General features: G+C 44.6%; 2 protein-coding genes across 4 annotated transcripts in view; one reads left to right on the forward strand and one right to left on the reverse strand.

Annotated features, from left to right (window-relative positions):
• ANKRD26 (ankyrin repeat domain 26) overlaps positions 1-1,115 on the forward strand; it is a 113,566-nt gene extending 112,451 nt beyond the window's left edge. For all 3 annotated transcript variants that reach the window (XM_030321159.1, XM_030321161.1, XM_030321160.1), the window contains one exon: positions 489-1,115. In XM_030321159.1, the coding sequence (XP_030177019.1) occupies positions 489-622 (134 nt within the window). In that variant the 3' untranslated portion in view covers positions 623-1,115. The remainder of the gene's footprint in view (positions 1-488) is intronic.
• A 9,237-nt stretch (positions 1,116-10,352) lies between these two features.
• Positions 10,353-15,140, reverse strand: LOC115518618. Its single transcript, XM_032593716.1, is given in 5 exon segments — positions 10,353-11,463; positions 11,562-12,454; positions 12,457-13,516; positions 13,518-13,901; positions 13,903-15,140. Coding segments are annotated over 5 exon segments (4,626 nt in total). The 5' UTR covers positions 15,139-15,140; the 3' UTR covers positions 10,353-10,410.
• Positions 15,141-15,509: the final 369 nt, after the last annotated feature.

Here is a 15,509-nt window from a genome sequence, read left to right on the forward strand (position 1 = left end):
GTAGTGCTGTGTTTTATACCTGTCACTTATACCTGTATACTTGGCTCTGTTTGGAAATGCCTGTTTGATTTTTCAGTTTATAGTTGATGATTGTTCAGGGTGGACTGTGTCCTCATCTTGTAATTTCACCTTGTAATGAAAAAACCAGAAACTCTGATATTTATCCACAATAGCAATTAATTCAGTGTGCAACCCTGAGCAAAATATATTTAATAGTAATCTTGGGTTTCATATTGCAGTTGTATGTAGGTATTTTTCATTTTTCTTAACACTTATTCATGAAGGCCCCAACTTTCCTTTCCTTCCCCTTGCCCTTCCCCTTGCCCTTCCCCTTCCCCTTGCCCTTCCCCTTGCCCTTCCCCTCCCCTCCCCTCCCCTCCCCTCCCTTCCCCTCCCCTCCCCTCCCCTCCCCTCTGCTTTCCTTTCTTTCTAACTTGTAGTTAAAAGTATTTTGTATAAGGAATATAATTCTTTCTTTTCCTTTTCAGCTGCTACTGAATTTGAATCAGGATCCTGTAGAACTCCTTTAGTATCTACTGATGATTCAATTCTAAATCAAGACCTGGTATGGAAAGCGTCACAAGAATATGTACAGATTTTGAACAAAAATTATATGATTTGAAAAATAGAAAAAATTTACTGGATGTTTACAAAACATTTTCAGTGTTTCCCAATTGAACACACTATATGGCAAAATCTTGATTAAAGGAAAATGTTTTTGTATCATATGTGTGTGATGAAAATCTGTATAGTATTTTAAACTATGCTTCTTGGCATCTCATTAACTTTTAAGCACATTTTGTACGTGGAAACCAGCACTAGAGGGTTTTACCTACTTCAGACCGCTCCACTACCAGCTGTTTGAACAGCACCCAAACAACCAAGTTGCCATTAATACTTCAGTAGTGTTAATGGATGGCTTTTGTATTTTCCAATTTGTTACTATATGTGGACCTAAAGATTTAGACATTATTTTGATGTATTCCTGCTATGGCTATTGCCGATGTTTGTATGTATTACAATTTTTTATAATGCCATAAAACCTATGTATAATTGTAAACACTGATTCATAGCTCTTTCCACATGGAGAAATAAAATTTGTCTAAGGCTTTTCACCTTTTCTATTTATGTATGTATGTATGTATGTATGTGTGTATTTTTTATTTGCTTTTTGGAAACAAAGTTAGAGAAAAGAAAAAATAGAGAAAAAAAAAGAACTCACTCCCCCCCGCCCAGAGTCATTTGCAAGTAAATTGCTAATGTGATGCCTGATTCCTGTAGCATTTAAATCCTACAAGTCAGTACATTCCACATAACTACCATACAACCTTTACAATCAGAACATTAACTCTAATACACTCAACGCTTGAATAATGGGGTTAAGGACTCTGACCCCTATGCCCCATAGTCAAAAAGCCATGAACAACTTTTGACTCCCAAAGACTTAACCACTACTACTACCAATAATCTTTTGTATATTATATGTATCATACTATACTGTTACAATAAAGTAAGCTAAAGAAAAAAAATAATATGAAGAAAATTATAAAATATATTTACAGTACTGAAGAAAATGTGTGTGTAATCAGTGCACCCATTAAAACTCTTTTGTTCAAGGGTTAAGTATATTTTATCATTTATTCCTCGTAATTCTTTTTAAGTTTGGTCACTTATCTGTAGTATACGTTATACCAAGGAGGGTCCTGTTCAGAGCCATGTATTGAATTCAGTTGTGTGTCTTAGTCTCTTTCAGTCTAGAACAGTTCCTTTGTCTTTCCTTGACTTTCATGATTTTTAACCTTTTGACGAGTAAATTCCAGTAATGTGGAATGTCTTTCAATGTGGATTTTTCTTAGGTTTCCTTATGATAAAATTCAGATCATACGTTTTTAGCAAGAGTATCACTACAGTCTACTCTTTTCATTGCATCCTATCACACATGACCTACAATTTGGATTTGTCCCAATACTGGTGATGTTAATGTTGGCCACTGGAGGTAGGATCTGCCAGGTTTCTCCCCTGGAATGTTAACTTTCCACTTTATAATTATTTAGTATTTTATGGGGAAGTACTTTGAGACATGTATTATCTCCTTTCTCAGACACCCTGTGCCAGGCCACCTCTTCTGCAGATGATGTGCCCCCCTGCAGGTTCTGAAAGCCCACACTGGGCTATTTTTCCCCTGTGTAGATGCTTCCCCACCCTGTTCAGTCTGTGTTACTTCATTATTCTATATCATGCACTTTTCAGGGATGCTCTCACTTGAGCTCCAACACTGTGCAGGGTGACTGTCCCACATGTAATGCCTTCCCCATTCTGTCTAAGCTCCAACACCTCACTCTGGACCCCCACAACTCCATGCCTCTGTTTCTAGGACTGGGAACTAAAATGTTGGGGATGGGAAAGAAGAAAGGAAGGAAGGGCTCCACAGGTCTTTTATAATCAACTTGGCAAGCTCTCCAAAGCCAAGTTTCTGATTGGAATTGCATCGAATCTGGCAATAGTGTGTAAGGAAAGACATTTCTCATACTGATTTTCCCAAACAACTAGTATTTTAATTGCCTAAGCTTATTCCCCACAATATATTGTTTATTACTCGAGTATTTTATCTGCAGATTCCTTTGGATTTGGTTCATGCAGTGACATAGAATCTAAATAGTGGCATTTTCGTTTCTTTCCAATTCCTAGAGCTTTAATTTTTTTTTCTTTCCTACTACAAGAATGACGTTGAATAAATGTGAGGATAATGAGTGTTTATGTCTTCTTGAAATTGCAACATGTAAAAGTATTTTTCTATAACTAGACAGTGGGGTTTTGAAAAGTATAGATCTTTTATTAGTCTCTTAGTTTGCTCTTGCCGTTTATAACAGATCACCATCAACACAGTGTCTTAAAGCCATACACATTTATCTCACATTTTTATGGGTCAGAAGCTGAGCAATGACTTAGCTGGGTCCTTTGCTCAGGTTCTCACGAGGCTGTACTCAAGGTGTCCGCTAGACTGCGCTTCCCCATTTGGGTGCTTCGATGGGGAAGAATCTGCTTCCAAGCCCACTGAGTTTGTTTTTAAGAGAATTTCCTTGTGACTGTATGACTGGACTCATTTCCACAGCTCTTTGCTAGTTGGAGGCTTAGGTCCTAGTGGTTGCCCACGGTTCCCAGACGCTTGTCTTAGTCCTTTTGGGCTGCTCTAACAAAAGACCATAGGCTTATGAAAAAAAGTTTTATTTTTCACAGTTCCGGAGGCTGGGAAGTCCAAAATGAAGGCACTGGCAGATTCAGTGTCCAGCGACGGCCTGCTTCCTGGTTCATGGACGCTGGTCTTCCTGCTTGGCGCAGGGCCAAGGGAGCTCTCACAGCCCTCCTTTATAAGGGCACTAATCCCATTCATGAGGGCTCCACCTTCATGACTTAATCATTTCCCAAACCCCCCACTTCTAAATACTATCACGTTGAACATTAAGATTTAACACATGAATTTGGGCGAGTGGGGACACAAATATTCAGTCTAGAGCAAGGCTGTTCCTTGTTCTTGGCCATGTAGACTTCCTCAATACGGCCGCTTAGTTTAGGAGGCCAGCAAGGAGAATGTCACTTCAGAGAAGGCTCAGTCCTCCTTGAAGGGTGTTCATGTGATTAGATCAGGTTTGCCTAGCATGATCCCCCTTTTGATGGACTCTGAAGTAACTGAATTAATTATGTCTGCACAATTCCTTTACATTGTCCATATTCTAATTAGCTAGAGTCAAATCACAGATCTTAAGAGAAAAGAATTATAAAGAAAAGGTGACAACACTAAAGGGCAGATATTATGGGGTCACTTAGGGTTTTTCTGCTACAAGTATATTAAGGAAGTTCCCTTATGATACTAGTTTCTAAGTTTTGTCATGAATGGATATTGAGCGTTAATAGATGTTTACTTCACATCTATTGAGATAATTTTTTTAAGTGTTTATTTTTGAGAGAGACCAAGCAAGCCAGCAGGGGAGGGGCAGAGAGAGGGAGACAGGCTCGGAAGCAAGCTCACGCTAACAGTGGTGAGCCCAACGCGAGCCCCACGGGCTCAAATTCACACACTGTGAGATCATGACCTGAGCCTAAGTTGGATGCTTAACCGACTGAGCTACCCAAGCACCTGAGATAAGTTTTTAAAATATTTGTGAATGGGGGGAGGGGCCAAGATGGCAGAACAGCATGGAAGTTTTCTGTGTGTCTCGCATCCATGAAATACAGCCAGACCAACACTAGACCATCCTGCACACCTAGAAAACTGATTGGAGGACTACTAGCACAACAATCTGCACAACCTGAACCACAGAATCCAGCAGGAATTTACCCCAAAAGAAAGAGCATAAAGAAACGACAGCCAGGGATTTAACCAACACAGATACTAGCAAGATGTCTGAACCAGAATTTGGAATCACGATAATAAGAATATTAGCTGGAGCCGAAAATAGATTAGAATCCCCTTCTGCAGAGATAAAAGAAGTAAAAAATAGCCAGAATGAAATAAAAAGTGCTATAACTGAGCTGCAATCACGGATGGATGCAGAGGCGGCAAGGATGGACGAGGCAGAACAGAGAATCTGTGACATAGAGGACAAACTTGTACTCTCTCAAAAGCAAATAAATGTAAAAAATTAAGATGCATATTAGACAAAAACAGGAGTTGTTTTGTCTTTTGGATGACACTTTGCTTTAAATTGCTTTTTTTTTCTTTTTTGAGGAATACTGATGTCCTTAGGTGATCTTTAAGTAATGATTAATTACTATTACCAGGTACTATAGGCTCATCAGGTTTTACCCTTTTTCATGTCCAGTATATATATTTTTGATTTTATTTTTAATTGGTAGGAGTAGAAAGATGAAAGGTAACTTTAACTGAATAGACTTTTCCTTTAATGAGGATAAGTTACAGGTGGGTGATAAAGAAGAAAGAGACGTGCCTTAGATTCATACAAGACTAGGTTTTTATTCATAGCTTTCCTACTTGCTAGGTGTTGTGACCTTGGGAGCATTACGTATCATCACTAAATATGTTTCCTGATATGAAAAGGAGGATAATAATACATCCTTCAAGGGTGGTTGTGCGTAAATTATATTTTATATACATAGCATTTAATTTAGTGCCTACCATATGCTTATCAGCATCGTTAACTATAATTATGCCTGTTTTATTAGCATTCACATTAAAATATTATCATTTTAAGCCTGCAGATAGTTTTTATACTTACTTGACCTGTAGATGGCTTTGAAGTGCACTGTATCAGATTAAGGAAGACATGGGGAATTCTTTTTTAAAATCTTTACCTATTCAGATAAGTGACCTCCACATAGTTTCTTGTTTATCAAAGGACTTTAAATTAGCAACTCTATAATACATTACCCAAGTGGGACAAGAAGCTCCCTTTTGTCCCTTCATTTTAGTCTTGGAGATAATTTACAAAGATGAACACTTGAACGTGTAAATGGTTGATTCTGAACAGACAGGCAAGATATTAACCTGATAAAGTATATCGAAATTAGTTGTTTAAATAACTCTAAATTCCTAAGAGTGAAGTTATCTCTGTTATTTTAGAACAGCCCTCATGCTTGCTGTAAATTATGAATCAACAAATGTAGTCAGGCTTCTTCTTCAGCAAGGTATTGATCCCTTTCCTCAAGATGTATATGCATGGACTGCAGCTGAATATGCTTATATTAAGGGTTTTAATCTGTGTTTGCATTAAAATGCTAGTTATTACTAAACTGAGGTTTAAAATAATTTAACGGTTAACTTCGTACGTAACAAATGGGATTTCGTAGTTTGGTCAGGCAGTTTTGGAATGGCAGTTGGTTAGTCCACAACATTAGCCAGAAATCAAGCAAAGGACTAGACTAGTTGGAAGTAGAAATGTGTGCAGGATTCTTTACCTCAGGACTTTTGAGACCTTTATCCTTAAGGATCCTAACCTTGCCCCTTTCGTTTCAAGTATAACCCCTATGCATGGGGTACAAATAATGTTACATCTCTGTGTTTTCTAACTAGTAACTTGGGTCTTGAAATGTTCAGTTGTGTGGAAAACCCTGTACTTTCCTTTGAGAGCTATCTCCTGTACTCTCTCCCTTGAATTTTCCAAGAACCAAAGGAGCACCCTAAGACCAAAGAGACAGTCCTCTTTCACAAGTCGTAGGGAGGAGAAAAAAGAACATCCTGATCATTCTGCTGTTTCCTTTGATTCTGTTGCTGCGGCATTGCTGTTGAAACTGGTGCTGCAGTCTGGTCGCGGTCGTGATTGACCTTTGCTCCCAGGATTCCCTTGCTGATCCAGAGTTTCCAGTCTTCATGGTGATCCACACTTAGATTTCAAAGTTACAAAGTTTCTTTTGTTCACTGCACATGCAGCACGTATGCTCAGCAGCTATCCCAAAGCACCAGCACCCTGTTCTGGCAGCTGGGCCTCCTGGCTTTAATCATACACCCCTTTCCCTACACACTCAAAAACCTTATGTGGAACCCATATCTTAGCCTAGACTTTCATTATGAGTTACCCTCTGAGGATCTTGTTTCTCTTTTTTTTTTTTTTGCCAGAAGATGTTAGTTGGGACCATTCTAAGCTGTCAGAGATGTTCAAATAATGCTGCAGGAAGAGATCGGGCTTCCCTTTCTCCTTTGTTAGTAGATCTGTACCCCTGCATTTTTTTTTTTTTAAAGATCTGTACCCTTGCCTTTTTTTTTTTTTTTTTTTTTTTGAGTTGGGGCTCAAACTCATGACCCTGAGATCAAGACCCAAGCTGAGATCAAGAGTTGGAAGCCCAACTGATTGAGCCACCCAGGTGCCCCTGGACCCCCGCTTTAAATCCTGTGGAGCACCTTTTCTGAGGTCATGGAAGGTGTCATCTTGCCCTTCCCAGAGTCATGAGCATCACCTGGCCTGAGAGGCCATGTTTTGGGTGTAATATCTCATTAAATCCTCTTATCAACCTTGTAAAATAAGGCAGAAAAATACTTGTTTTATAGAGGAAGATTTTGAGCCAAAGAGAAGTGGCTTATCCAAGAACAAATAGCTATTGGTTATAGAGCTAGGACTTCTGAGTCAAAGCACTTTCCATAATGGCAAGCTAATTCTAATTATTATTATCATTTTTAATGTTTATCACTTTTGATAGAGGGAGACAGAGTGCAAGCTGGGTTGCGGGGTGGGGGAGATGGTTGTAGAGAGAGAGGGAGACATAGTATCTGAAGCAGGCTCCAGGCTCTGAGCTATCAGCACAGAGCCCGACACGGGACTCAACCTCACAGACCACGAGATCATGACGTGAGCCAAAGTCAGAGGCTCAACTGACTGAGCCACCTAGGTGCCCCAGAAAGCCATAGTATTTTAAAAATACATATTAAAAATATGCTATGTGAGAAGTTACCAACGTGTCTATACTGAATAGAATGAAGAGGAAAGCTGACAAATAAGATATTCCTTATTTATTTATGTGTCTCCTTCTTCCCCTTCCCCACTCTGCCCCTTTTTACCATACATGTAGGGGATTTTAGGAATTTTATATTAAATATGAAATACTGAAGTATGGATTGCAAAAAGTTTGCCTACTATGATGCATTCACCTTCTCTAAGGTTCCCAACACTTTTGGACCTATTCTTCCATTTTCTTTCTCAAGAGTAAGCAGCAAGGTGTAAGAACAGTCATTAGAGCTAGGAGATTGTAATCTAGTTAACCCTTAGAGTAGCATGTATGCCGATGGCACTAGCACTCAGTCTACTTAGGTATCAGTTTCCTCTTTGTGAAGAGAAAAGGTTGGACCAAATGACACCATTGTCAGTTGTATTCTAGAAACTCCTATAAGCTCTCTCTGGACAGAGATTGGAAGGGGAAGGACAGAGGTTACATGGTCAGAGCTCTACCATCAGAACAGCTCTGCTTTAGCATTATTTTTGACTTCTTCATATAAAATTTAATTGGAAATACTATGCACACACACTGGCATGCACATACACACACAATGCCCTATGAAGTAGCTTGCATCTCTAAGATCCCCTAGTTTGTGATATTTTATTCAACTTTCTCTAGTTTTAGCAGACTCTAAGTGCTCATCAAATAATGTATTTCCGGGTTCTGAGAGACTTATTAAATAAATGCTACCTTAAATCTCTTGAATAAATAAATCAAGAGCTTTAGGATTTACTCATAGGTTTAGTCAATTGTTCAAAATGCTAATAATCATTCTCAAATCTCTTTTTGAGACCTTTTTCAAATTAACATCTCCTGAATTTGAGGAGAAAAGCTAAATATGAGAAATACACTTGCACAAAGGCTTTTGACATTCGAGAAAATTATGCAATGATGCACACACACACTCTCTCTCTCTGAAATAATGTCTTTTTTTTTTTTTTAAACCCTAAAGTGCTATGGTTCTCCTGTGAGCCTCTGAGCTCCTCTATGGCTGTGTTTCAGTACCTCCCTCAGGCTCGCTGTTTCAGTTATATCGCCTCGCGCACGTGTCAGTTTCTCCCTCAGGCTCGCGGTTGATTTCAGTTACATTACCACGAGCACATGTCAGTGTCTCCCTCAGGCTCGCGGTTGCTTTCCGTTACGTTACCACCTGCACGTGTCAGTTTCTCCCTCAGCCTCGCTGTTGGTTTCAGTTACATTACCAGGAGCACCTTTGGGTTTCCTATCTTTACCTGCATCACAGGTTTGCAGAGTATAATTTGTCAACAACTAGTGAAAATGAGTCCTAAACTCAAATTATATTTATGATACTACTACAGCATTGTGTTCCCTTTACACTGGATTGAAATTTTCACCCTTGGTACAAAACCAATAGGGGCTGCAATTATGTGCACTTTATTGTTAGCCAACACTATTATACATGTGCTCATTTAAAAACACAGTTTCACTTGAGAATTTCCTTGATACAGTTATAAAAATAACTGCATTCAATATCAATACTTAAGATCTTTTTAGTATCTGTGTGGTAAATCTGGAGTACCCAAAACAAAAATAGGGGTACTTGGGTGACTCAGTCGCTTGTCTGACTCTTGATTTCCGCTCTGGTCATGATCTGGTGGTTTGTGGGTTGGAGCCCCGCATTGGGCTCTGTGCTGACAGTGCAGAGCCTGCTGGGATTCTCTCTTTCCCTTCTGTGTCTGCCTCTCCCCTGCTCTCTCTCACACTCTCTCTCTACAAATAAATAAAAACAATAAAAACAAAAAGACTTCCACTGTACATCAACATGATAGTTGTCTCCAGGAAAAACACCTTGGCAGCAGCTGGCTGTGCTATAAACTCAACTATTCTTTCTTGTTTTCATGTAACTTGAATTTAACGGAAGGAATGAATAACAAAAATGACTTCAGATTTAAGTATAGGTTTCATTCACTGTCTGAATGTTGGAACATCCCTATGAAAACTTCTGTAAGCTGAAACGGTGTAAAGCAAAGAGCATCCCCTGCCTTCTGAGAGATCACATTATACCACTTCTGTTTTTATGGAAGTCCTACATCACTACCTGTTTTTGCTAACCAAAAGAAATCCAAGGGGGGGGGTGTTTCATTTTTACACTGTACTAATGTACATTTTTCACAAAAACAAAGTCACATAATGCAAACTTTCAGAGAGCAAAGGATACCTCTGGGAAATGTTTGCCCTCAAAAGGAATGAAATGAACCTTTCGTATAAAATATGCACACACACACACACACACACACAAACACAAGTGGCTGTGTTATGCCCAGAATTCGTGATCCCCAAATACCGCCAGGGAGCCGAGTCTGATGTAAAAGCAAAAGAGCCTTTATTCGAGCTAGCTCGAGCTCAATCCCCTACCTGCACCGACGCAGCGGTGAGATACCAGGGAGAGAGTTTCCAAAGCACAAAGGTTTTATTGGGGCCTAGGGGCAGTTGGTGAGGTAATAGCTATGGCCTCAGCCGATTGGCTGGGGAAGGGTCCGAGTTCTGTTAGGCAGGTGGGGGAGGGGGTTGCTCAAGGAGAGCACCAACTCCACTAGGGGCAGTTGGTGAGGTAATGGCTATGGCCTCAGCTGATTGGCTGGGGAAGGGTCCCAGTTCTGTTAGGCAGGTGGGGGAGGGGGTGGCTCAAGGGGAGGAGGTGTGGTCAAGGTGAAGGACATAGAACAAGATGGAGTTGGCCAGCGTAGGCCCGCCCTTTCATTCCCCCCTTGTCATGTAGCTTACAGACCCAATCATGGGACCGGCTGCATTTATGGTGACAAGGGGAACAGAGTTTGGAGGTTTACGCAAGTTCTGGGAAGCAAGTGTCCCTGGGGTGGGTCTGGGAGGTCTGATTAAGTATTGTCCCCGAGCTGGTGTCTATGATCTGCCAGGTGATGTTTTGGGGGGTGTAGGGACTCCCGGCAGCATGAGCAATGACAAGCAGAGTTAACAGAGTTACCAATATTAGGTGGGTCGAATGCGCTGTAGCTTGAACTTGAGCGGGTTGTGTTGGTCCCGACTGATGGCCCATTGCGTGACGAAGTGCTTCCGGATCGAGGAGGGGTCCGCTGGCCGAACGTGGGTGTGATGGACCCAGGTCGCGATGCCGTCTACTTTGAGAGCGGTGGGGGTTGTCAGCACCACGATGTAGGGTCCCTTCCAGCGCAGCTCGAGGGTCTCTTGGTGGTGTCTCTTGACGTAGACCCAGTCTCCCAGCCTGTACTGAGGTGTCGGGGTCGGGCCAGCCTCGTAGATGGTACGGAGGCGTGGCCAAATGTCCTCGTGCACCCTCTGGAGCCCTCTCAAGGAAAGAAAAAGTTCTTGATCTTTAAACTCAGCAATAAATTCAGCTCGAAGGCTGGGAATAACAGGGGGTGGCCTGCCAAACATGATCTCGTAGGGAGTAAAACCCAGAGTGTAAGGAGTGTTTCTAACCCGGTAAAGGGCGTACGGTAGGAGAGTCACCCAGTCCCCGCCAGTCTCCATGGTTAATTTGGTAAGGGTCTCTTTTAGGGTTCTATTCATTCTTTCTACCTGTCCTGAGCTCTGGGGCCTATAAGCACAATGTAATTTCCAGTTTGCCCCCACCGCCTTGGCTACTGCCTGTGTCACCTGCGAGATAAAAGCTGGTCCATTGTCTGATCCTACCATGGCAGGAAAACCATACCTGGGTAAAATGTCTTCTAGTAGCTTCTTAGCCACCGTCTGAGCCGTTTCATGCTTGGTTGGGTATGCCTCCACCCAGCCAGAGAAGGTGTCTGTAAATACTAAAAGATATTTATAACCATACTTTCCTGGTTTGACTTCAGTGAAGTCCACTTCCCATTGGGCTCCCGGTCTGGTGCCTCTGAGCCTGGTTCCTTTTTTATTTGATGTGGCTCTCGCGTTGGTGAGTTGGCAGGTCTTGCAGGCAGATACAACTTGCTCTATTTTGGTGTCCTGTTGGTGAATCTTGATTCCGGCATGTCGGATTAAGTCTTTTAATTTTCGGGCCCCCATGTGAGTAGACCGATGCATGTGCATATTGAGACTCCGAGCCGGTCTGGCAGCACGAGCTCCTTGTTAGGTGTATACCACCATCCCTTTATCTCCTGGGCCATGGGGAGTTTCTTGATCCGCTGTAACTCCTCCTGGGAGTATTTGGGCTGGTCTGGTAAAACTGGGTCTCCCGGGTCCGGTAGTTGTATGGTCATGGTGGGGACTGGAGTAAGGGTGACTGCCTTGGCTGCCTGGTCAGCCTTTCGATTACCTCTAGCTACTGGGTTATCAGCTTTTTGGTGCCCTTGGCAGTGGATAATGGCTAGCTTGGCAGGAAGCCATAAGGCCGTAAGCAGGTTAAGTATCTCCTGCTTATTTTTTATAGTCCGTCCTTCTGCCGTCAGGAATCCCCTCTCCTGATAAATTGCCCCATGAATATGAGCTGTGGCAAATGCATAATGGCTGTCTGTGTAGATGTTAAGCCGTTTTCCAGCTCCCAGCATCAGCGCCTTGGTGAGGGCTATGAGTTCTGCTCGCTGGGCTGACGTTCCGGAGGGTAGAGCCTCCGCCCATACGGTGTCCATTTCGGTGACCACCGCTGCACTCGCATACCTGTGTCCGTCTCGCACAAAGCTGCTGCCATCAGTGAACCAAGTAGCCTCGGCATCGGGGAGGGGCCGGTCGGTCAGGTCCGTCTGGAATCCATGTACTTGTTCCAGGATTCCCGCACAGTCATGTAATGGAACACCTAGGTCAGGGTCGGGCAGCAGGGTTGCAGGATTGAGGGCTGCACTGGGGTGGAACCGCACTCTTGGAGGGTTGAATAGGAGGCTCTGGTAATGAGTCACACGTGTGTTGCTCATCCATCTATCCGGAGGCTGTTCCAGGACCCCTTCAATGGCGTGTGGGGTCGTGATCCAGATCTCCTGTCCTAGGGTCAGCTTGTCTGCATCCTTGACTAGGAGTGCTGTTGCCGCAGTAATTCTTAGGCATGGCGGCCAGCCGGCAGCCACTGGGTTTAATTTCTTAGGTAAGCCACTGGGCAGTTCCAGGGGCCTAAGGCTTGAGTTAGAACCCCTTTTGCTTTTCCCTTATGTTCGTCTACAAAGAGGTGGAAGGGTTTCGTAATGTCTGGTAGGCCCAGGGCTCGGGCACTTAGGAGGGCCTTTTTTAACTGATTAAAGGCAATTTCTTCTTTTTCAGTCCATTTAAATGTTTTCCCCTCTTTGGTAGCTTCATATAGGGGCCTGGCAATCTCAGCAAAACCTGGAACCCAGAGGCGGCAGTAGCCGGCTGATCCTAGGAATTCCCTCACTTCTCTTCGGGAGGTGGGAGTAGGGATCTTTAGGACAGTTTCTTTTCTGGCATCTGATAACCGCCGCTGTCCGCCCTCCAGGATATATCCCAGGTAACTTACCCTCTCCCTGCATATCTGAGCCTTCTTCACGGATGCCCGGTACCCTAAGGCCCCCAGGGTAGCCAGCAGGTCCTGGGTCCCTCGCTCACAGTCTTTGGCAGCAATCAGAATGTCATCTACGTACTGTAGAAGGGTGAGGCCAGGGTGCTCCCTTCTGTACTCACCCAGGTCCTCGTGTAGTGCCTCGTCGAAGATGGTGGGTGAATTTTTGAATCCCTGAGGTAGCCGTGTCCAGGTGAGTTGCCCACTGTAGCCCTCCTCCGGATCATGCCACTCGAAGGCGAACAAGTGTTGGCTCTGGGGTGCCAGCGGCAGACTGAAGAAGGCATCCTTTAAGTCTAGTACAGTATACCAGACCCTGGAGGGCGCCAAGGAGCTCAAGAGAGTATACGGGTTGGGAACAGTTGGGTGTATGTCCGCGACCCTCTTATTTACTTCCCGGAGGTCTTGTACCGGTCGGTAGTCATTTGTGTGAGGCTTTTTGACCGGCAGTAGGGGGGTGTTCCAGGGACACTGGCAAGGAACTAGTACCCCTAGGCTTCGTAGTCTCCGGATGTGTGGCTGGATCCCCTTCCGGGCCTCCTGAGACATGGGGCATTGTTTGATCCTTACCGGACTCTCTCCTGGCTTGAGCTCTACCAGGACCGGGGTCCTGTGAGCAGCTAGTCCTATCCCCTCCACCACCACCGGTATCTGCCCAAATCGAGGGGAATTCTTGTAGCCATCTGTCTGTATTATCCTCTCTCAGGAGCGCCTCCTGGTGGAGGCGGTATTCATCCTCCAGTTTCATGGTCAGTACCTGGATGGGGTGGCCCTTGCCATCGGTAACCTGAGGCCCCCCTTGTCTGAAAGTTATCTGAGCTCCAATCTTGGTCAGTAAGTCCCATCCTAACAGCGGGTAGGGGCATTCTGGTATTACCATAAAGGAGTGGGATACCCGGCCCGTTCCCAAATCTACCATTCTTCGGGTAGTCCATGAATACTGGCTCATACCAGTTGCCCCTTGTACCCAGGACTTCTTGCTGTCTAGTTTTCCTTGTGGCGTGCAGAGGACCGAATGTTTGTGCTCCGGTGTCGACAAGGAAGTCAACAGGGGTCCCCTCCACTTTAAGAGTTACCCTGGGTTTGGGGAGAGGGTCCGAACCCTGACTCCCCTAATCACTTAGTTCATCTAGCTCTAGGACTTTTACTCGATCAGTCTTGCTTCCCTTCCTGCCGGCCCCTTTTGGACAATCTCCGGCCCAATGCCCTATCTCCTTGCAGTATGCGCACTGATCCTTCTGCAGCCTCTGCTTCCCCCCCTTGGTGGTTCCTTTACCTTTTCTTGCGTCGTCTGCCAGCTGCCGGAGACGGCGGTCTCGTTCCCCGGGGAAGTCAGCAGTGGTAGCTAGTAGTATTCTGGCCAGGTCTCGAATCTGCTTACTGCTGGCAGCCGCCATGGCGCGAGCCTGCTTGTCCTCAGGAGGCTCCCGGTTATTATATACCTTTTCGGCTACCACCAGTAAGTCCTGCAGACTTTTTTCCCCTAGTCTATCTATTTTCTGTAATTTTCTCCTAATGTCTGTGGCCGATTGGTTTACAAAGGCCATGATAACAGCTGCCTTGCTTTCCGGAGCCTCTGGATCCATGGGGGTATAGGTACGGAATGCCTCCATGATCCGTTCTAAAAAGGCAGCCGGAGATTCATCTTTTCCCTGTTGTACATTTCCTACCTTGGCCAAATTGGTTGGCTTTCTAGCAGCCATTCGGAGACCCCCCATTAGAGTCTGGCAGTAGACCCAGAGCCTCTCCTTACCTTCTGCCGTGTTGAAATCCCACTGGGGCCGAGTTAAGGGGAAGGAGGCATCTATCTGAGCCTGGTTGGTGGTGGGATTCCTGTCTGCGCCCGGAACTAGTTTTCGGGCCTCATTGAGGATTCTTTCTCTTTCTTCAGTCATGAACAGGACCTGCAAAAGCTGCTGGCAATCGTCCCACGTGGGCTGATGGGTAAAAAGAACAGAGTCTAATAAATCAATAAGCCCTGCCGGTTTCTCGGAAAACTTAGGATTCTGAGCTTTCCAATTGTAGAGGTCACTAGTGGCGAAAGGCCAATAGTGATGGGGCTGATTCCCCTCCGCGTCTGGGGGTCCGGTGGCTCGCAGGGGCAGAAGAGTGGAGTCGGCGGCGGAGGCGGATTGCTCCCTCTGAGCCCTTTGTCTGGTAAAGGGCGGGCTTCCCACTGGAGCGTTTCCGCCTCCCGCTGCTCTCGGAACAGCGTCTGCCTCCCCCAGAGGGGGAGGATGGTGTTCTTCCGGCATCCTAGAGGGGTTATATGGAGGAGGAAAAATTAATTCTTCTTCAGTACCCCCCTGTAGGACAGGGTAGAGGGGTGCTGAAGGCTGGGTAAGACTTTTCTTCTTCTTTGTCCCCTGCAAAGCAAGAATGGGTTTTGGCTCCGGAGGGAGCGGGGCTAGGAAGGGCTTAAGCCAAGAGGGTGGGTCTTCTACAAGGTCCTGCCAAGTGATAATGTAAGGGAGCTGATCAAGATGGCCCGTCTTAGGCCGAGAGATGATACTCCTGACTTGGTGGATGGTAGGGAGGTCGAAGGTCCCCTCTGGTGGCCATCCGACATTGAAAGTTGGCCACTCGCTAGAACAAAAAAACTGCCACCGACCCTTTCGGACTTCCA

The sequence above is a fragment of the Lynx canadensis genome, chromosome B4 (assembly GCF_007474595.2).
Source record: "Lynx canadensis isolate LIC74 chromosome B4, mLynCan4.pri.v2, whole genome shotgun sequence".
Classification (NCBI taxonomy): domain Eukaryota; kingdom Metazoa; phylum Chordata; class Mammalia; order Carnivora; family Felidae; genus Lynx; species Lynx canadensis.